Source organism: Staurois parvus, unplaced genomic scaffold, assembly GCF_062004578.1.
Source record: "Staurois parvus isolate SC_StPar_1 unplaced genomic scaffold, SC_StPar_1.0 ptg001302l, whole genome shotgun sequence".
NCBI lineage: Eukaryota > Metazoa > Chordata > Amphibia > Anura > Ranidae > Staurois > Staurois parvus.
The window spans coordinates 3613596-3636473 of NW_028319098.1; the positions used below are offsets into that span (position 1 = coordinate 3613596).

The 22878-nt window shown below is 41.4% G+C and overlaps 1 protein-coding gene across 4 annotated transcripts in view; it reads left to right on the forward strand.

Moving 5' to 3' along the window:
* TPD52 (tumor protein D52) overlaps positions 1 to 20969 on the forward strand; it is a 129075-nt gene extending 108106 nt beyond the window's left edge. For 3 of the 4 annotated variants that reach the window (XM_089661006.1, XM_089661005.1, XM_089661003.1), the window contains exons 5-7: positions 6198 to 6239; positions 6552 to 6600; positions 20329 to 20969. In XM_089661006.1, coding sequence (XP_089517132.1) covers positions 6198 to 6239; positions 6552 to 6600; positions 20329 to 20442 — 205 coding nt within the window. In that variant the 3' untranslated portion in view covers positions 20443 to 20969. The remainder of the gene's footprint in view (positions 1 to 6197; positions 6240 to 6551; positions 6601 to 20328) is intronic. The other variant, XM_089661004.1, reaches the window with a different exon arrangement.
* The last annotated feature ends 1909 nt before the right edge of the window (positions 20970 to 22878 follow it).

The following is a 22878-nucleotide window of genomic DNA, read 5'->3' on the forward strand; positions in this document are numbered from 1 at the left end:
TTATACATTTAACAGTGTAATTTAATTAGATAATTTATGAGGGTGTGTTTAGGGGTGGAATTGAGGTCAGGGCAGCTCTTAAGGCCTGGCTAGTACCACAGGATATGAAATTTGACCCTGATTCAAGAAACCTTTGGTAACCTCTAGAGGAACCCTGGTTGAGAAACCTTGAAGTAGGTATTTTGAATACATATTGCAAGTGTAAACCTCCACAGAGAGGAGCTATCCAGTCATTTACAGGCCTCCGATACCTAACTGTAATAGCAGAACTAAGGATTTTTTGACTTCTGAGCCCTAAGATGAACTGCATATTAAAGGAGTCACTACGAAGAGATTGAAGATTTATGGCAGCACCTACAAGGAAGGCCATTTCAGTGAAGTAGATCCCTGATATGGGCTGAGATGTCAACCTACCTCCAGTTCTCCTGTGGAAGGAAATGAGCTGAGGTCTGTAAATCAATGGACAACTCCACATTGTGGAGAAGTTATTTAGAATTAACATAGCCCAGGGTTGTTTGCTCATGAAGTTAACCTTTGGAAATCTCCTGACAGCATTGAGTATTTGCCTTTACATAGCCATTTAATTACAAAAGAAAAAAAAAAACAATATCCATTGCAACCAACACATTTTCTTCTACTCGTCTTTTCTGACTGTTATTCACCTTTTTGCATTTGGCTAGGGTCAGTGTCACTGCTGGTAGCATGAGGCGATACTTGGACCCTACAAAGGTTGCACAGGAAATCCAGCTCCTCCTCGATGGCACATCACTTTGTGCCATTGTCAGAAGGTTTACTGTGTCTCCCAGCACAGTCTCAAGAGCATGGAGGAGATTCCAGGAGACAGACAGTTACTCTAGGAGAGATGGGCAAGGCCGTAGATGGTCCTTAACCCATCAGCAGGACTGGCATCTTCTCCTTTGTACATGCAGGCCACTGGTGTGAATGTCTCTGACCAAACAATCGGAAACAGACTCCATGAGGGGGGCCTGAGGGCCCGACATCCTCTAGTGGGCCCTGTGCTCACTGCCCAACACCATGGAGCTCGATTGGCAATCGTCATTGAACACCAGAATTGGCAGGTCCACCAATAGTGCCCTGTGCTTTTCACAGATGAAAGCAGGTTCACCCTGACCACATATGACAGAAGTGAAAAGGTCTGGAGAAGCCATGGAGAATGTTATGCTGCCTGTAACATCATTCAGCATGACCATTTTGGTGATGGGTCAGTGATGGTCTGAGGAGGCATATTCACGGAGAGACACACAGACCTCTACAGGCTAGATAATGGCACCCTGACTGCCATTATGTATCGGGATGAAATCCTCGGACCCATTGTCAGACCCTACACTGGTGCAGTGGGTCCTGGGTTCCTCCTGGTGCACGACAATGCCTGGACTCATGTGGCAAGAGTATGCAGGCAGTTCCTGGAGGATGAAGGATCTGATGCCATTGAATGGCCCATACACTCGCTTGACCTAAATCCAGTAAAACACCTCTGGGATATCATGTTTCGGTCCATCTGACGCCACCAGGTTGCTCCTCAGACTGTCCACGAGCTCAGTGATCGTCCGTTGTCTCATTAGGAGCATTCCCCAACTTTGTCAGGCATGCATACAAGCACGTGAGGGCCATACAAACTACTGAGTACCATTTTGAGCTGCTGCAATTAAATTTCAGCAAAATGGAGTAGCCTGCTGCATCATATTTTCACTTTGATTTTTCGGGGTGTATTTTTGAATTCAGACCTCTGTAGGTTGATAATTTTCATTTCCATCAAACGATGGGGTATCCTTATGTCCCTAACACATTACCCAGTCCATACCAGTATAGATATCGTGCATGATATATTTCCCCATTGAGATATGATGTGTTTTCAAAGTGTCTCTTTAATTTTTTTTTAGCAGTGTATCTGTGGGCAGGCTGGTTGTACTGAAGTCGATCCATCGATTTTTTTTTTTTTTTTCCATGCAATCACTGCTGGCGGTTATAGCATCACTGTATTCTACTGGTGTTGAAGGCCCCCCTGCCAGCAGAACACAACAGCACTGTTGGAGGGATTCCCCCATCAACAATGACTGTGTTGATGGAGGAATCGAGTAATTTTCTTTCCTTCCACTTGTGGTGGAAGAAAAGAAAGTTGCATATGCTATGGGCTGCCTAACTCCTCCACACAATACAGGATACGTGCTGTGTAATGTGACTTGTCTTGCTTAGCTCAAAATCATCTTCCTACCAGGATGAAATATCCTATCGCCACACAAGAAATATTTTTACTTTTTTTATTTAAAAATCGTAACCTAAAACCAAATCTTTTATAATGCAGCTTACCTGCCCTTAGTTGTTGCATTAGTTTTTCTTTTACAAAGGCCACCCCTTTGATCTGCAAATATATTTAAAACAAAGGAAATGCAATGTAACAAAAATGTTGCCACATTGTATTTCTCAGTGAAACCTCTGAACATTTTGGATGTAAGCAGATCTGGGAAAAACACAGATCTAAATATAATCATTAAAGAAGAACTTCATTCCCCCCATCCCGTTTCCTCCTGCACCCAGGGGCGGACTGACCATTTGGCCCGGGTCAGTAGGGGGCCCCATGAGATGCCCCTGGTACCTTTTTCATAGGCTTTTTTGAGTTTGGGCAAGGACACAGGGGCCCCATAATCCCCTATTGCCCGGGGGCCCCATGAGTTGTCAGTCCGCCCCTGCCTGCACCCCACCTTACTTGTTATGCTGAATTCTTATAAAAATCATACTCGCCTGCCCAGTGGATCTAGCGTTGTCCTGCAGCAATCTGCTGTTTGGGTGTCAACTTCAGTCCAGCTCCACCATTGTGGTCCTCTTCAACCAGATTCTGGGTTCAGAAAGCCCATCCCCCCATGGCACATGCAACTCTGCCCTGCTAGCTGCTCTGTGAATGGGCACCTGTGGCCTCCTGAGATATGTGATAAAGGTCCACCTGTAAAAAATGGAGAAAAAAAACAAATAGCTCCTCCAAAAAAGAAAACACTGGCTATTATTATTGCAGAGGGGGTTGGAGCCATGAACCCAAGTCAATTTATGGAATAAAGTTACATTACAGTAAGTAAATGAGCAAACTAAATGAAGCAAATGTTTTCAATGATTCATTTTAGCTTCTTATTGTAGGTCCCACTGTAGTCATGTTATTGTGTTTATTAGTGTTTTGTTGTATATATTTGTACAGTTATTATTCATTCTCCCTATTGGATTCGTGAAATAAGGTTTTTGTTGCTGTAAGATTTCCATACTATTGCAGAACCTGTGGTGTTTGAATGTACTATGTTTGACAGAAACAAACTTTCTTCATGAGCTAAGCTACTAACACAATATGACATTTTCATTTGGCTGGATGTGCTTTAGCGTTTGTGGAGCTTGTAATCTTTATTCCTTCAGTTCATTTTGGATATTTACTTCAAAGAGAAATAACTTTGTGCTCAGTGTAGTCATCTTGTGTCAAAAAGGACCATTTAATAATACTGTCACAATAATTAACGGAAGAGTATCCATGTAGTGGTCAGGTCTCCTTATCATAGGTCTATAGGAGCCTAAGTGTGATCCACTGGTGCTTGCAGTCAGTACAACCAATTCAAGCATAGCTAATCCAATCAGGCATTGTCGGAATGTACATGAAAACGATAGTGAGCCCAAATAACTGTCAATCTTGCACACTAGTAATAGCAGAAATGTTTTTTAGAGGTTCTAACCATCTGGTGGGGTTATAGTTCTCATTTCTCGAGAGAAGTGCGAATTATCTTGAAGGTGTCCCAGAGTCCCATAGAATGGATGAAAAGCAAATGTCCCATATTGTACAATTCTGAGATGTCTGCTAACCCGTGAGTGTCCTGATGCTGGCCATATACCTGGGCAGTGGTTCAGCAATTTCACCCCATTTTGGGCCACAAAATTGACAAAATAAATCAAGGCATCATCTCATTTTCTGTTGGAGATGTAGAGGAAAACTGTTAATGGTTGGTTGTCTTCATCTGTTTTTTCTATGAAAAGCTGGCTGAAATTTCTAGACATGTGCTCAAGTCAGGGTTGTATGCACACTGGTCACAATTGCGACCCAACTCCATGTTCCAAGGGGCCCCTTGCAGCCCCCTTTACACCTGGATAGGAGAGGTGGCTGGGGCAGCATATAAAGGAACAGATCACTTTCATTTGCCTCCTGCAACCTTTCAGTGGCTGCAGGAGGAAAATGGAGGGGATTGGTTCCTCTACATACTGTCCCTCCTATCTAGCTCCGGCTGTGATTGGGCTCCTGTGTAGTCCCCCAGCCCCCTCATTCCCTGCAGCACTTCCAGGTACCTCCCTCCCCTCTCCCCTCAGCTGCTGTGGGGATCTGTCAGGATGGAAGGCTGAGAAGGGGCCTGTAAATGTGTAATTTACTAGCCCCTTCCTTGTGTTAATGAATAGAGTCAGTGATCCGTATCAGTATGTTCATTCATAACATGTTTACTATGCTTCAGTTTTTGAATGAACGGGAAGCTTTATATAGAGCTATTATTGTCCATTCATTCTGTGCAGCTAAGGCTGCAGAGAAGGAGATCGAGGGTCGTGTCCTTAATCTCCTTTCTCTGTCTCAAAGGTGAAACAACAGAGGTCTGTTTAGACCCCTGATATTTCACCAAAGCCCCCCCAATGGGAAGAAATAAAACTGTAAAAAATGTAAAAATAAATAAATAAAATTAAATGCTAAAAAAAATTAAAAAATTAAATAAAAAAATAAAAAAACAGGCTGAGTGATAAGGAACTTTTGTATTTAACTCCTTTTTTTTTTTTTTTTTTTTTTAAGCGGTCAGGATTTGTCTACCTTTTGACATTAGAATATACAGTAATAATATAATAACGATTAATGCCACATAGTGGTTAAAAGATAAGTATGTGTTTGAATAAATAACAAACCTACATACCCGCCTAGCTGGATGCAGTATCAATCAGATACTGCATCTGTCCCTTGCTGCTTCGAAGATTGAGACCTGAGTGATCAAAGACCACCGATAGCTCAGTTTTCCTCTCCACTCTGAGCAGAGTATCGTGACTGGCAGTCACTGGTTCTCTGTCCCCCCTCAGCCTAGCACTCACTGGAGCTCCAGGCTGGGGGGGTAGGAGCGACTGGTTCAGGCTCTCAGTAGCTCACTGCGAGGCTGAGCCAGCTGCTGGTCCAGGCATCTGGATGGATCTCAACCATATGTTCAGGATATTTTCCGACCCTGGATCGGCACGGTGAGAATGGGCCGGTGCAGAACGAAGTGAACTTCTGTGATCCATAGGAGAACTAGGGCCATAATAGCTTTGGCTATACTTTTCCTTTAGTTGGGTAGTCTTGTCTTCCTTTGCAAGACCAGGTTCCAGTTTCTAAAATAGGCATTATCTACATGGAATGTGTATGTTCTGAACAGGTTTTTGTATATTACTCTCATATTTTTTCTTGTAGATTATCACTACAGGGTGTTTGTATAAATGACTGGGAAGGCACAACTGATTGAAAACTCTGAGTTAGGGTTGATGTGAATGCTGCAGTATTCCCTGTTAAGATATGTGGGATACATGTGTGCAAAAGTGCCATCCCTGGCACATCTACACATGCACCTCTTTCCCTGCACATGTGCAAAGATGGTTGTTCTGGGAGCTCCAAAACTTTGCCGTGTTTGTGCATGTGCAAGAAGTCTGTGCTTGCGCAGATATGTCGAAGAAGTCTGGCACAGACAAATATGGTGGCCCTGGAGGGATCAGAGCCAAACAAAAGGGGACTGAACCTCCTGAATGTACAAACTGTCCCTTGTGCTATTTATTTATTTTTTAATTAATAAAACCTAGAGGCTTTCAGAATATAGGAAGTGATAAAGGACTGCGTTTCTAGAAAGATCAACAGGTATTTTCTATACTTGCTGAAAATGTTCTTAGCCTGAAAACTGAAAACGAATCCTCCACATCTAAGAACTGTAGGCTGCAATATATTAAATGATTGTTTTGGGGTTTAAATATCATTTAGGTTTGTGCTCTATAGAGTTAACCTGTTCTTAGCATGCAATATAAATAATACTTATATAAAATATTTTTTTTTATTTTAGCAGTAAAAAGCATCATATTTTGTGATCGGATAGTTTTCTAGCTCTGTTGTTTAAAAATCTTTGACTAACGCTATCTTTCTTTTTCTTACTGCTGCACATTAGTATACGCTCTTTACAACATTCCATTAGTATGCCTGCTATGAGGTAAAGTATTGGGTTGTAAGCTTAGTTAGAAGTGTGCATGTCTTTATTATCTATTGGTATTCTATTTGTCCTTCTTCATACTTTACAAGTGGAGTCTAGTTGCCTGTGGATTGCAACACTTCCCATTCCATATACAGTATACCAAGCCCTATGTAGTGATAGAAAAGCTGAGCCTTTCAATTATGATTATTAATAAGGACTAAGAACATAAAAGCACCCAAAACATCTCCCGAGGCTTGTGAGGAATAGTGATTTGTGTTGTAATTTTGATTATATTAAATAGATTTCTGACTTCTTATTTGTTTTGTCTAGGAATTCACCTACATTCAAGTCTTTTGAAGAGAAGGTGGAAAACTTGAAGGTACGGTAAAACTCTTTACTCCATTTTGTTCTCAAGACTTACATGGGGAAATTCAATAAAGCCTAACCATGCTTTTCTGGTGGTTATGGCCTGCATCAAATTCAGACAGCCCTGCCTCCAGATTCAGGTACAAATTGGTGATATTTCTGTATCAGATTCATAAATAATTACCTTTAGTTCATAGATTACAAAATTGCCTCTAGTTCAAAGATTACAAAACTACAGGGCCAATTTTGACATTTCTCACATACATGTAAACATCTGCATTTTTTTTGCTGGAAAATTACGTAGAACCCCAAAATATATATATTCTGAAAGCAAATGCCCTTGAGAATAAGATGTTAGTTGTTGCATTTCTTATGCTGCACAGTATTTGCACACCCCTTTTTATCGAATGCAAATTTTCAAGGGAAAATATGCCTAAATGCATTTTAGTGCACCGAAACACAATATAATACTTATTTTTTTGTTGAAATAAAAAAGATTATGTTGTGACGAGTAAATGTATACCAAACATGTCAAGATTTAAAAATTTCACACACATGTGAAATAATGACACACTGTGGTACCTAAATATCTCTATAAGTGATGCTTTAAAAGCCTTTGCAGGTTACCAATTTAGAGTGGGCTCTAGCGCTAGAATTATTGCTGTCACTCTGACATTCACGGCAATAACTCACGTGTGGTGCAATCATCGCTTACACTGGGACCTACCTGTACCTGCTTGCTTGCATTTGCCCATGATTACGGGGGATAGAGGGGGCACTTTAATTTCTTTGTTTAATTTTAATTATATATTATATATAATTATTTTTTTCATTTTTTTTTAATTTTTTTTTATTTTATTATTTTAACTTTATTGCTAGAATGAGAAATGAGCAACAGTAGAGCTGCATGGATCACTTCTACATCAAAGAGCATCACTAGCACAAAAAAGTATACCAGTATCATGTCTGCAGCTGCAGCCATGACCCTGGTATAACCACTTCCACCTGAGGACATACAGTTACATCCTAGGGGCTAGGGCAGGGTGCCTGTCTCTGTATGCTGTGTGGCATACTTATTGCCGCTACCTTCTCCTGTCTCCACCTGTCACTGGATGTTAAAGACACTGTCGACTTCACAACTGACAACCTCCTAGCAAACCTTGATGCTGACAGTGGGTGTTGATTGTTCAAGAACAGGATAGGAGGTGTAAAGGTAACCACCCTGTCCTAGTTACAAAATCCAATTGTTGGTAGCTGGAAACCTGCATAGGTGTTCCTCAATTTAAATGGCTATTGCAGAGGTGGACTTACAACTCATGGGGCCCCTGGGCAATAGGAGATCATGAGACCCCCAGGTTTAAAGATGGCCGCCACGTTGCAGCCATCTTTATGATGCAACATAAATGCGGAAGGCCCATGTGGAGAGGCAATAAACTTGGCGACATGCAGAGTGGCAGTAGACTTAAAGCTGGTGACCCAATAAAGGTACCAGGAGCCTGTCATGGGCAATGCTGCCTTAATGGCATCATGGGCCCCAGGGTAAGTAATGCACTGGGGCCCCTACCAGGGAGATGGTGACCTGCAGCACATAGCGCACCACAGTGAACAATGGACATGGCCAGTGGCAGAGTCTTAAAGGGGGATTGAACAGAATGTGCATCTGCTGTATAGACTGCACACATATACCACAGTCCTTGCACCTACAAAATACTAATTATTGTGTCACAACTGATTGTCTCAGGGACACAAATAAATCTCAGTCTAAGGCTCACTTGATTTTAAAATAAACGTTTCCATTACATGTTTTATGCACAGTAAAGGATATTTTGGTGTTACTGAGTCTACTTCTTCCTGAAGAACTTTGCCAGCAACTGTTAAGTCAATGCACACCTTGGTCAGGTCTATGTACAAGATAATGTATAGAATACAGGGGTTAGGAGTAAGTAAAAAGTCCCCAGAATTCTCCCTATACCTCACAGTTCAGAGTCTCATCTTACATCAGAGTGCCCCCTTATATCATAGCCCCCAGAGTGCCACCTTACAGCAGAAGCCCCTTATATCATTGCCACCTTACCTATGTGCTCTCAGAGTCCCCTTACATCAGAGCCCCCATAGTGTCCCCTAACATCAGAGCCCCCTGAGTGTCACCATATGGCAGAGCCCCCTTACATCAGTGTCCCCTTTCACACACTTTTTCAACTTTGTCCTTAGCATGGCAGGCGGTTGGAGACAAAGGGCTCTAAGAAAAATGTATGTGCAGTTGTGGAGCCAGCCAAATGGTCAACTACTGTTCTTAGCCTCAAATCGGGCAGTTGGGTATGTGAATAAAACCCATGTTTGATGTACGCCATGATGTCACAGGCATGCACCCAGACCCACCCTGCTGCCCGATCCGAGGCCAAGATCAGCAGTTCACCATTCTCCTGGCTCTGAATGGCAACAAGTGGATTCTTTACAGGGATATTTCTCCTGTCTCTGGACATGTATGGATGGTTGGCAACACAGCCGCTGATCAAGCATCTTTTTTTTCAACATGTCTGTTCAACACACGTTGATCGGTAGATTGACTTTTGTTGAGCGGCAGTGGGCACACATGGATCATACTGTAAACAGTATACACACACACAGACAGACGCACATGTAAAAATAACGCTTTCGAATTGATCATATGATAATCTGATCGTTCATACACAGCTTTGTCCAAAATTATTCGAAAGGACAAACACAAAATGTTTTTTCGTACCAGACCAGATTGTACGGTTCTCATTTAATCAGTACAGTATATGTAAAATCAGAAAGCAAGACCACGCATGCTCAAAAACAAAAGAATACATTACAATACAATACAACATATTAATGACTTCTGAAGTTGTATTTTGTTGTACGAGAAGTCTTATAACTTTAGTAACCTCTACATTTGTTATATGAGACTAGCATGCAAAAAAACCCAATCATTTGTCCAATATTCTCATTCTGTGTACCAGGCTTAAATATCAGTCTTCTATAACACATTGCTGCTGCTGCCCCCATCTCCTGGCAATGGCATGATGTGACTTGTGGTGCCCCAGCAGCTCACAGACACAGGAGGTGGTAATGCAGGAGAGGAGGTGGCTGTGCCTGTGTTCTGGTGAGCAGGTAATGAGCAGGAAGATGTAGCAGAGATTAGGGGTGATCTGAGATGTTTAGAACAGGTCCTTCCTAAAGAAGAGGTGCAGTTCTCCTCAAACAAAAAATTGATTTACCAGCCTCAGAGACCGGATCCGTGCTAGAGAGAGCCCATCCTCTTCCCCTTCCTCCTGCTCACCAAGGTAAGCCACTGATGAGACTACATTTTTGCCCAGCCAGCTTGCCTTCTCCTAGCCCATCCCAGATTGCAGGCTGTGTTCTCTCATCCCGATGCGATGCGTTGGGACAGGGGGCAGGTACAGTGTGCTCCCATTAGCTGAGGAGGCATCTACTGTAGACTTTACATTTTTACAGACATTGAATGTCTGTTACAGACATCCAATGTCTGTAAAAATGTAGACATTCAGGAACAGGCATAAAAATCACAGAATTTTACAAACTATCCATAAATTTACTGAGGTTGGCAACCCTGATGGGGCCCCTACTGGCCCCAGGTCCAAATGGTCAGTCTTTCCCTGGGCTATAGGTGTGAATTGTCAAATTGTATAGGGATGGTAAAACAGAATGACTGTATACAGTATGTGAAAATGTGGACCTCACAACTTTCACACCTCCCATCCTGTTCTTGAACAATCAGCATCTACACATTCCATGTGACTGGAATAAGGTGTCTTTAGGTGTGGATATAAATACTGGGATATCTTCCTGACACTCATTAGCACTCAAGAAGTGGCTGGGTATAACCTATTTGATGTCTTAAACATTACAGAATCAGCTCTACCATGACCTCGATAAATGAACACCTTCACAGACAATTAAAAAGTGTAAAAAAAGTAGTGTAAATATACTCTGTGTATGTATATTGTGGCAGGATGAGACTCTGTCACTGTGAGAAGATAGGAAAATGTGACACAAGATTCGCATTTAGGGTGAATGCAACGTTCCAGACTAGTATTTCTGGGCAGAGAAAGCTGGGGACTTGGCTTTCTCTGGATTCTGCAGCTCTGGTGTCCAGGTGTGCGGTTTCAATATATACTCAGGTCTGAGAATAGCTTAGAATTTCCAGTTTGAGACCGCTCCCAGTGTGGAAGATGGAAGGTCTCATCGAGGGGGCAAAGGACCCAGCCAGAAGTCAAGAGACTGAGGTCTCTATTCCAGGAGCCACGTAAGCTCCTATCAGGGTGTCAGGAGGACCCAGTCCATAGCCTAGAGGTGGGCTGTACTGTAGGGTGCTGTGACTAAAGGTTAGAGAGCCCAGGCATCCAGGAGAGCTGGACAACACAGTCAGAGAGACTGGTAAGAGGAGCAGCATGATACTGCCATTGAAGCTGAGTGAGCTTATGAGCCAGGTGGCTTGGCATTTTCCAGTGTGTGTATTTCTGCTGAAGTTGGAGAAGATAATTCATTTGGGAATTTTTGATTTCTTTTAAATAGAAATGGACTACCAACCCCTAAAAATAGTTCCTGTCTGCTGTGGACTCACTAAAATAGAGCATCTACCATGAGCTCTAACTACCCCATGTCTCTCTCTCTCTCTCTCTCTCTCTCTCTCTCTCTCTCTCTCTCTCTCAGTGCCTTGAAAGTATTCATACCTCTTGAAGTTTTCCACATTTTGTCATGTTACAGCCAGAAATGTAAGTGTATTTTATTTGGATTTTATGTGATAGACCAACACAAAGTGGCACATAATTGTGAAGTGGAAGGAAACTGATAAATGGTTTTCAACATTTTTTATAAATAAATGTGAAAAGTGTGCCATGCATTTGTATTCAGCTCCTCAGAGTCAATACTTTGTAGAACCACCTTACGCTGCAATTACAGCTACAAGTCTTTTTGGGGATGTCTCTACCGGCTTTGCACATCTAGTGAGTGACATTTTTGCCCATTCTTCTTTGCAAAATAGCTCAAGCTCTGTCAGACTGGATGGAGAGCGTCTGTGAACAGCAATTTTCAAGTCTTGCCACAGATTTTCCATGGAATTTAGGTCTGGACCTTGACTGGGCCATTCTAATACATGAATATGCTTTGACCTAAATCATTCCATTGTAGCTCTGGCTCTATGTTTAGGGTCATTGTCCTTCTGGAAGATGAATGTCTGCCCCAGTCTAAAGTCTTTTGCAGACTCTAACAGGTTTTCTTCTAAGATTGCCCTGTATTTGGCTCCATCCATCTTCCAATCAAACCTGACCAGCTTCCCTGTCCCTGCTGAAGAAAAGCATCCCCACAACATGATGCTGCCACCACCATGTTTCACGGTGGGGTTGGTATGTTCAGGGTGATGTGCAGTGTTCGTTTTCTGCCACACATAGCATTTTGCTTTTAGGCCAAAAAGTTCCATTTAGGTGTCATCTGACCAGAGCACCTTCTTCCACATGTTTGCTGTGTCCCCCACATGGATTCTCGCAAATTGCAAATGGGACTTCTTATGGCTTTCTTACAACAATGGCTTTCATCTTGACACTCTTCCATAAAGGCCAGATTTGTGGAGTGCACGACTAATAGTTGTCCTGTGGACAGATTCTCCCACCTGAGCTGTGGATCTCTGCAGCTCCTCCAGAGTTACCATGGGCCTCTTGGCTGCTTTACTCATTAAGGCTCTCCTTGCCTTGCCTGCCAGTTTAGGTGGATGGCCATGTCTTGGTAAGCTTGCAGTTGTGCCATACTCTTCCCATTTTCAGATGATGTATTGAACAGTGCTCCTTGAGATGTTCAAAGCTTGGGATATTTTTTTATAACCTAACCCTGCTTTAAACTTCTCCACAAATTTATCCTGACCTGTCTGGTGTGTTCCTTGGCCTTCATGATACTGTTTGTTCACTAATGTTGAACAAACCTCTGAGGGTTTCACAGAACAGCTGTATTTCTCTGAGATTAAATTGCACACAGGTGGACTCTATTTACTAATTAGGTGAATTCTGAAGACAAAACATTTTGAAAACCATTTATCATTTTCCTTCCACTTCACAATTTTGTGCCACTTTGTGTTGGTCTATCACATAAAATCCCAATAAAATACATTTACGTTTTTGGTTGTAACATGACAAAAGCACAATTGTTGCATACAGCCTCCCACCCACAATGCCTGTGTGCAAATGTATGCGGGTATACGCCAGTACTCAAGTAAACATGCATATAGCATGCAGGCATATTGATGTACACTATATGTACAGTATGTTTATCCGAGTACTGCCATAAACCCATGAACAGCTGTTCAGTTATCAAGCATACACCTGTATGGCATATGCAGGTTTACCTGTAGTAGAGTATTGGCATATACCGACATATAACTGCACACAATCATTCATGTACATAACCAGCTGTATGCAGAACCTGTACTTTTTATGAAAAAACATTTTATGTGATCAAAATCAACAAAAAAATTGCTTTTTTTTCATAATTTTCACCATTTTTCCTCTCATTTAAAACAATGCATATAAATTCAAGTGTGGCATCAGAAGAAATTACTGTATGTTCCCCCAAAATATCAAAACATTATCAAGATTGGCTAGGTTGACTGCCAAGCAGCAATTGCATGACAATCTATCACATCCAAAACCTGAAAAAAGCCCTGGGACTCAAAGGGTTTATTTAGGCTAACCACTTTATGTCCGGACACTTTTACCCCCTTCCTGTCCAGGCCAATTTTCAGCTTTCAGTGCTATCACACTTTGAATGACAATTGCGCGGTCATGCAACACTGTACCCATATGAGTTTTTTAGCATTTTTTTGAGACAGATAAAACTTTATTTTGGTGATATTTATTCACAACTGGGATTTTAATTTTTTTTTTTGCTACATAAATGAAAAAGTCCAAACATTTTTTTTAAAAAAAGTGTTTTTCTTATAAAATTTTGCAAATAAATAATATTTCTTCATATATCTTGGCCAAAATGTATTCAGTTATCTTTTTAGTAAACCCCCCCCAAATTAGTTTATAACCAAAAATTATAATTTTTCAAATTTTTTTTTTTACATTTTTATTTTATTTGTTTATAATATTATTAACATACTGTCACCTTAGCAGTACAGTATCACCATAGTGACACTGTACTACTTGTGGGGGGTAATGCAGATTTTTTTTTTTTACACTGATATCTTTTACACCCATAAAGGCTGTAAAAGCAATCATTTCTCCTTCTCTCTGGCTGCATTCTTGCAGCCATTGAGAAATACTGTGTGAGCTGTGATTGGTCACAGCTTGTCACATGGTACAAGGCTGTTGTGAATAGCCTTGTACCATGTGATCTCTGTGATCATTCACAGATTTCACATGTAGTAAGCAATGATGTCAGAAGTGACATCTTGCTTACACCTATTCATGTGATCACTGATTGGCCAATCAGTGATCACATGATCGGGACCTCACACAGAGGTCCCGTACAGCGATCGGTGTTCCCAGGGAGCACACACAGTCCAATATGGCAGGCGCCATTTATGAATGGCAACCCGCCCCTGCACTGCCACCGTCCGGCCGTTTATATACAGCGGCCGGACAGGAAGTGGTTAACGGTGTGTTCTAATAATTAATAAATTACACAATTATAAATACAACAAATATTAACAAAGGGATCTTTAACGCTGCCAACATATACAGTGCTCCAACAACAAAATATAAAAAAAGAACGATTTTATTGAATGACAACATATAAAATTAAACACCATGAATATGTTATTATTAAAATCATCACTTAAATAGAATTGAAGTCAAGATGACTATGAACATTTTTGCAGCAGCTTCTACTCAACATGTTCCACCAAAATCTGAATTCTTCAGGAGGTTTATGAGCACTGCACATGGTATCACTATTTAGATAAAATATATATAAGCAAATGCATTACGCCAAATATCAGATATCACATTTATCAGTAAATGAACACTAACCCTTCATCTACCCCAAGGCACTAAAGGGACAAATGACCCACTCACTAAATTAATGGGAAAAGAATAAAGGGGAGACTCAACATATAGTGTTAATATGGCATAAAACAAATGTTCCACCTCCCCAATAGTCATCCATTCACAGTATCTTACCAGCCACAAAAACAAGAGGAAAAAAAAGGTTGCCTGTAATCTCAAATTGTCTCCAAGAGAAATAATGTCACAGTAACAACAAATGCGACTGACGGGCCTTATATATCCCTCCCACCTTGCTGGCATCTGACATCACTGGCGAGGTGCGGGCACCAGTGCGCATGTGTCACCATCTCCCTAATGTCACGGCACACAGGGCTGTGCAAAGCCATTACATACAGTTGTGTCCAAAATTATTCAACCCCCAATGCTGTAAAGGGGTTTAGGGACTATAGTGTACATTTGGAATTGTATTCAGAATCAAATCCTACAAGGACGTTGTAACTACCCAAATGCAACTAAAATGACATCAATTGTTTATGTAATACAGTAGTAAATGGTTCTTATGTGGTTTCTTCATTGCCACAATTATTCAACCCCTTAAAGACTACCACTCTGAAGAACAGAGGTTCATACAGGTGCTTTCCATCAGGTATTGAAAACACCTGTGGATGTCACCGAGCAGCAATCAAGCATAATAAGCACCAATTAGGCAGCTTTAAAATGACTGTGATACTCAGCTCCTTCTAGACATTTACTGGTGTAGTTACAAACATGGTGAAGGCAAGAGAATGGTCCAGGAAGACAAGAGAAGAGGTGATTTCTCTTCACAGGAAGGGCAATGGCTATAAGAAGATTGCAAAGATGTTAAACATACCAAGAGACACCTTAGGAAGCATCATTCGCAAATTCAAGGCAAAGGGCACTGTTGAAACGCTACCTGGTCGTGGCAGAAAGAAGATGCTGACTTCGACTGCTGTGCGCTACCTGAAGCGTAGAGTGGAGAGAAGTCCCCGTGTGACTGCTGAGGAACTGAGAAAAGATTTGTCAGATGTGGGTACAGAAGTTTCAGCCCAGACAATAAGACGCACACTGCGTAATGAAGGCCTCCGTGCCAGAACTCCCAGGCGTACCCCCTTGCTGTCTCCAAAGAATAAGAAGAGTCGACTGCAGTATGCCAAAAGCCATGTGGACAAACCACAAAAGTTGTGGGATAGTGTTCTGTGGACTGATGAAACAAAATTAGAACTGTTTGGGCCCATGGATCAACGCTATGTTTGGAGGAGGAAGAACAAGGCCTATGATGAAAAGAACACCTTGCCTACTGTGAAGCATGGTGGAGGGTCAATCATGCTTTGGGGCTGTTTTGCTTCTGCAGGTACAGGGAAGCTTCAGCGTGTGCAAGGTACCATGAATTCTCTTCAGTACCAGGAGATATTGGATGGAAACGTGATGCAGTCCGTCACACACCTGAGGCTTGGGAGACGTTGGACCTTTCAACAGGACAATGATCCCAAGCATACCTCCAAGTCCACTAGAGCATGGTTGCAGAGGAAAGGCTGGAACATTTTGGAGTGGCCATCGCAGTCACCAGACTTAAATCCGATTGAGAACCTCTGGTGGGACTTAAAGAAAGCAGTTGCAGTGCGCAAGCCTAAGAATGTGACTGAACTGGAGGCCTTTGCCCATGAAGAATGGGCGAAGATACCCGTAGATCGCTGCAAGACACTTGTGTCAAGCTATGCTTCACGTTTAAAAGCTGTTATAACTGTAAAAGGATGCTGTACTAAGTACTAAGATTGAATGTCACTTGGGGGTTGAATAAAACTGATAATGCTGTGAGCACAGAAAAGACATTTGTGGTTATTTCATTATAACTGTTATGTTATATTTGTCTGACCTACAAGTGCCTCTTTAATGTAAATGTAAGCAAGATGACTGAATGATCAAAAGCAATGTCAAACTGGCCAAAACACTCAATTTCAGTGGGGGTTGAATAATTTTGGACACAACTGTACATGCGCGAGAGGCCACCCGCTCCATCTTGGAACATCCAGCTAGTCTGCCCATCGCAGCCAGAAAGGCGCAGCCAATCCCACATCAACAGGATGACCAGCCAGACCTCCCAAAGACAAGAGCCCAATGGAGGGGGCCCAAAAGCGACAGTGACCCAAACAAAGGCACCACTTAGGCACCAATCCCAGGGATGGGGCACAAGAGTTCCCTCCCTGAGAGGGATGCCCCAAGAGTCCGTATGGCCACCAATCAAACCTCTGTGGTCACCCTAATGCAGCCATGAAGTCCTATTTACCAATCAAAAAGTTCAGTTAATTTCAGGTACATCACAACTTGAAAATAATGAGAAAAAGGAAACATAAAACAGTTCCCAGGCATAATTCCCAACTGATTTTGGTGAAACATGTTGAGTAGATGTTGTTGTGACAATGTTCAAAGTCATTTTGATTTCCATTGAATTTAAGTGATGATTTTAATAATACCATATTCATGGTGTTTGTTTTTGTATGCTGTTATTCAATAAAATTATTATTTTTATAATATTTTGTTGGATTATATATTGGCACCATTAAAAATCCATTTTCTTTGTTAATATTTGTTGTATCTCTTTTTTTGGGATTGGGTGCCTTTGATTTCTGGACATCTGACTGAACGATGTTAATGCATAGCAATAAGCTATAATTTGCAATTTTATTTTTGAATATAAACCTTACACTGAAATAAAATATTATTTATTAATATGTTCTAATTTCTGCAGTTTCATTAGTTTTCTATAGAAATGATCATATTCACTATATATAGATTGATGAATCTATCCGTTAACATTTCCCTTGTGAAAGAAGCTTCTCTTCATTTTAAAGGCAGATATTCTTTGTTATACTGTACAAAATGGCTAGAATAGAATAGCAAGGAAAAGAAGAATTCACAGATTAAATAATGAAAACCTATAAACTGTAACTCACTGAAACTACAAAATGATGGGTCGTTGGCAAAAAGATCAGCAAGAAAATGCTTTGACCTTTTATAAATAAACGTGTTGATTTTTTCAGACAAGGTTGTTTTTCTGAAATTCATTGGGGTTGTGTTTTCTAATTTGTTAAGATGCAAATAGTGTGTCCTCCTTAATTAAAAATGTCAGAATGAGAAATGAGATGTTACCAAAACAGTCAATTACATACCCACAGTCAATTTTTTAAAAAGCCAACATCTGGTACATTAATACATTACATTACATTAATTAATACATTGAATAGGTACTAATTACATTTTAAAAAATAAACCTTTGCCTTCCTATACTTGTAAAGTGACAGGTTAGTTACATAGGAAGCCGCATAATCTGTGTGTACCCCCTATCCCCACACTCCTCCGGGAAGAAAATGTCTGGCACCCAGCATGCAACCATGTCTCGCCCTAAAATCCAGTATGTCTGTCAGGGCTCCGGGTATGACCAGAGGGGTGTGAACTGACACAGGGAACCGCGGGCTTCAGATATGGTATAAACCTAAACTGATATAGATACACAGGTACATACACATATAGAGCACAACGTAGTCGGGCAGGCCGGGTCGATAACTATCGGGCAGGTAGGTACAGGAGGAGCAGGAGGAGAGAATGGTCAGGGTCACAAGCCAGGGATCAAACAGGAGAAGTCAGCAGAGGTCAGGATCAGGCAGGGTCGGCAACAAGTCGGGCAGAAACAGGAACAGGAATGCAGGTTACAAGATACAGGGGCCCATGGAAAAACACACACCAAGGCCCTGACTGTGAGTCTGGCCATTCCTTAAATACAACCCCTGCAATCAGCTTCAGGTGTTTTGGCTGACTGCAGGGGTGAGTCTCTGATTGCTGAGAGCACCCGCTGGCCAGCCCTGGTACTGCAGCCCACAAGGCAGGTGAGTCCCACCACTATTGGCAAGTCCATTCCTGACAATGTCACCCCATTTTTACCCCTTCTTGCATGATTTACATATCTGCCATTAAAATAAATAAATAAAATCTTGCGCGCTTCTATGGTTCAGCAATAAGCTTACTCCTAATAATAGCTAAATATGATAGTGCAATATAATAAAGCATAAACCGTTAAGTAGCTGCTTTAGCACATAACCCTTATCCCATAAAATAGATAAAATCAATATGTACAGTGACAGTGCTACAAAGTATATGAAAAACAGAACCTAAATCAAAATATTGATAAAAATATGAAATAAAAAGTCAAAGAATCTTCTTTATAGTGCTTCCATCCTTCTATAATCACCGAGTGTGACCGCATGTAGTATTATATTTGGTCTAACTGCACTTTTGGTCCCAAAATGGACGCTGAAGATCAACTTGATTGATTTTAACTGTGGTTCACACCTTGTTTGGAATACAACTCCCACCATCACTTCACCTCATAAACAAAACACTCCACATAGTGCATACACTTTAAAGCATTCTAATATCAAAATAAATATAAAATGAGCACTCACATGTACAAGGTGCCCAACCGCACTGAGAGTATTAAGCCTCTGATATAAATTGCTCCACAATCTGGAGAAACTGTGCTGTGAGGAGTCAGCAGTAATAAAGCTAAAGCAGTGTGCCCTCTGATATTACCATCTTTCCATATAGCAGATCAAAAGAAACCGTGTCCTCCGGTGCAATCGTATATGGATCAGTGTGCACCCCTACCGCCGTAGTATTCTCCGGCTCCGTATTGTGTCATGACGTCATCCAAAGCTGCTCCCCGATGCGTTTCGTCACTTGTCACGTGACTTTCTCAAGGGGAATGTGATACATATCTGTAATGTAAAGGGTGGACTGCAATATAAAGGCAGGGACTGTGATGTAAATGGGGGCTGTATTGTAAATGGGGGTTATATTGTAAAGGGGGGACTGTGATGTAAAAGGGGTCCTGTGATATAAAGACAGGCACTATAAAGTAAGGGGGGGATGTAAAGAGGGGACTGCAGTGTGAAGGGGGAACAAGGACACTGGTCGTAAAGGGGGGTTGTGATGTGAAGGATCTTTATCACAGAACAAATTATGAGATTCTGATCTCTGCTGGAAGAATATTTTACCGATCAGACCTCTGTGAATTTTAATTCATTACCCCTGCCCTGAGTTGATATCTCGTTGGCAAAGGGCACATGTGACAAGTTGTTCAGCGCCGTCTGTCTAATCATTAGTCCTAAATGCTGTAACATGGTGCCTATGTTGGGGAATGTGCATGGCCGCTGTTTGTCTCTCCTTCCAGAAAGTCAAAGTTTGCTTAAAAATAGTGTATTAGGGCACTCTGCTGGCGGTCTGGAGAGGTGGGAATGATGGAGGAAAGGGATGCACTAAGAGCGCTTATGTTCCCTTCTATGTGATGACTCAATACGGGTTTTCTTTTATAGCTCAACTACATGTACCTTCACTCCAGTGATGCGGTGTCCTGGAGCGCCCTGCTGGCCGCTGTAATCTTTGGTCGGATAGCTTCCAGGTGGCATAACTCCAATGAATGCGCGGAGTTCAGTCATCTTGGCATTGACCAAATTGTGCACTGAGCTGCCAATGTGCAGCTCCATACACAGCGGCAGGCAGGCGGATCAGAAACTTTAATCCAATAGAGAATTACTACTGTTGGTCTCTTCTGCATTAAAAATCCCTCCTGTTTGCAATGTTTTATTATAGGCGCTAAAGTTTCACATTAAGTACACATTTTGTCTTTCTACAGACATGCAGACTCAGCATTGGAATAACCACTTTTTTATTTTTTTCATTAGTCAAAAGTTGGTGGCACCAAACAACCAGCTGGAGATTTTGAAGAAGTGTTGAACTCTGCAGCCAATGCCAGTGCCACAGAAGACCTGACAGAAAAGGAGGAGGAAAGTCATTGAAATCCCCACCAATGCAAACAGCCAAAAATAAAAGAATGAATGAAAAGCCCATCCAGAGCGCCCTCTTGTGTTGTCACCAGACATTTCTACATTTCTTGATTTCACTGCTTTGTGTCTCCCACCTAATCTTAGATAGCAACTCCTTATCCAAGAAATGGGAGTAGATGGTATACATTCTGTGCTAGAAACCTTGTAAACACATCTAGCTGAAAAAATAATAGGTGGACAGGGAAGATAAAGGGATTTTTTTGCTTTGTACGGCCTCCATAACTGCCAATATGTTTTGTTACACTGGATTCTTTATTCATTGTTTAGACACTAAAGTTGATCTAAAAAGTGTGCAGTAACCAATGGACATAGTCTGTGTGCTATAGAGCGTTTACTCTGTGATTCTGCATTTTTCATGTCCAGGAAACTGTTACTTCCGCACACCCTTATGCCTTGCACTCTGAAATATAATGTTCTATGACGGTTGTTAGTAAGGGATGTGAGCGGATTTTTGAATAAATACATGTTTTCCATGTTAACAGACGTCTTGTTTATTTTAGCGTGTAATAATCTTGTTCTTGTGTGCCCATTACACAATTTTTTTCAATTATTGTTAATGTAATTTTTTATAGAAATGAAGATTCTCTCACATTGTGCTCTACCATATACACAAGGGTGATAACACGGGTCTAAAAGTATATGTCAGGTGATCAGTATATTAGATTGTATGAGGAAATATACAGTCATGGCCGAAATTGTTGGCACCCTTGATATTTCTCCAGGAAATCATGTATTTCTCACGAAACGTATTGCATTAACACATGTTTTGCTATACACATGTTTATTCCCTTTGTGTGTATTGGGACAAAACAAAAAAAGGGAGGAAAGAAAGCAAATTCGACATAATGTCACACAAACCTCCAAAAATGGGCTGGACAAAAGTATTGGCACCCTTTCACAACTGCGGATAAATAAGAATGTTACAAGCATGTGATGCTCCTGTAAACTCACCTGGGGCAAGTAACAGGTGTGGGCAATATAGAAATCACACCTGAAAGCAGATAAAAAGGAGAGACGTTCACTTAACCTTTGCATTGTGTGTCTGTCTGTGCCACACTAAGCATGGACAACAGAAAGAGGAGACGAGAACTGTCTGAGGACCTGAGAACCAAAATTGTGGCAAAATATCAACAATCTCAAGGTTACAAGTCCATCTCCAGAGAACTAGATTTGCCTTTGTCCACAGTGCGCAACATTATCAAGAAGTTTGCAACCCATGGCACTGTAGCTAATCTCCCTGGTCGTGGACGGATGAGGAAAATTGATGAAAGATTGCAACGCAGAATAGTCCGGATGGTGGATAAGCAGCCCCAAACATGTTCCAAAGACATTCAAGCTGTCCTGCAGGCTCAGGGAGCATCAGTGTCAGCGCGAACTATCCGTCGACATTTAAATGAAATGAAACGCTATGGCAGGAGACCCAGGAGGACCCCACTGCTGACACAGAGACATAAAAAAGCAAGACTACAGTTTGCCAAAATGTACTTGAGTAAGCCAAAAGCCTTCTGGGAAAACGTCTTGTGGACAGATGAGACCAAGATAGAGCTTTTCGGTAAAGCACATCATTCTACTGTTTACCGAAAACGGAATGAGGCCTACAAAGAACAAAACACAGTACCTACGGTAAAATATGGTGGAGGTTCAATGATGTTTTGGGGTTGTTTTGCTGCCTCTGGCACTGGGTGCCTTGACTGTGTGCAAGGCATCATGAAATCTGAGGATTACCAAAGGATTTTGGGTCGCACTGTAGGGCCCAGTGTCAGAAAGCTGGGTTTGCGTCCAAGATCCTGGGTCTTCCAGCAGGACAATGACCCCAAACATACGTCAAAAAGCACTCAGAAATGGATGGCAAAGAAGCGCTGGAGAGTTCTGAAGTGGCCAGCAATGAGCCCAGATCTAAATCCCATTGAACACCTGTGGAGAGATCTTAAAATTGCTGTTGGGAAAAGGTGTCCTTCCAATAAGAGAGACCTGGAGCTGTTTGCAAAGGAAGAGTGGTCCAAAATTCCGGGTGAGAGGTGTCAGAAGCTTATTGATGGTTATAGGAAGCGACTGATTTCAGTTATGTTTTCCAAAGGGTGTGCAACCAAATATTAAGTTAAGGGTGCCAATACTTTTGTCCAGCCCATTTTTGGGGTTTTGTGTGACATTATGTCATATTTGCTTTTCTGCCTCTGTTTTATATTTGTTCCAATACATACAAAGGGAATAAACATGTGTATAGCAAAACATGTGTTAATGCAATACCTTTTTTGTGTGAAATACTTGATTTTCAGGAAAAATATCAAGGGTGCCAACAATTTCGGCCATGACTGTATATGGCAATAACATTGTATTATATAATAGCTCTGTTACATTCAAGAGAGTAATAAGAGATGAATAAAAAAA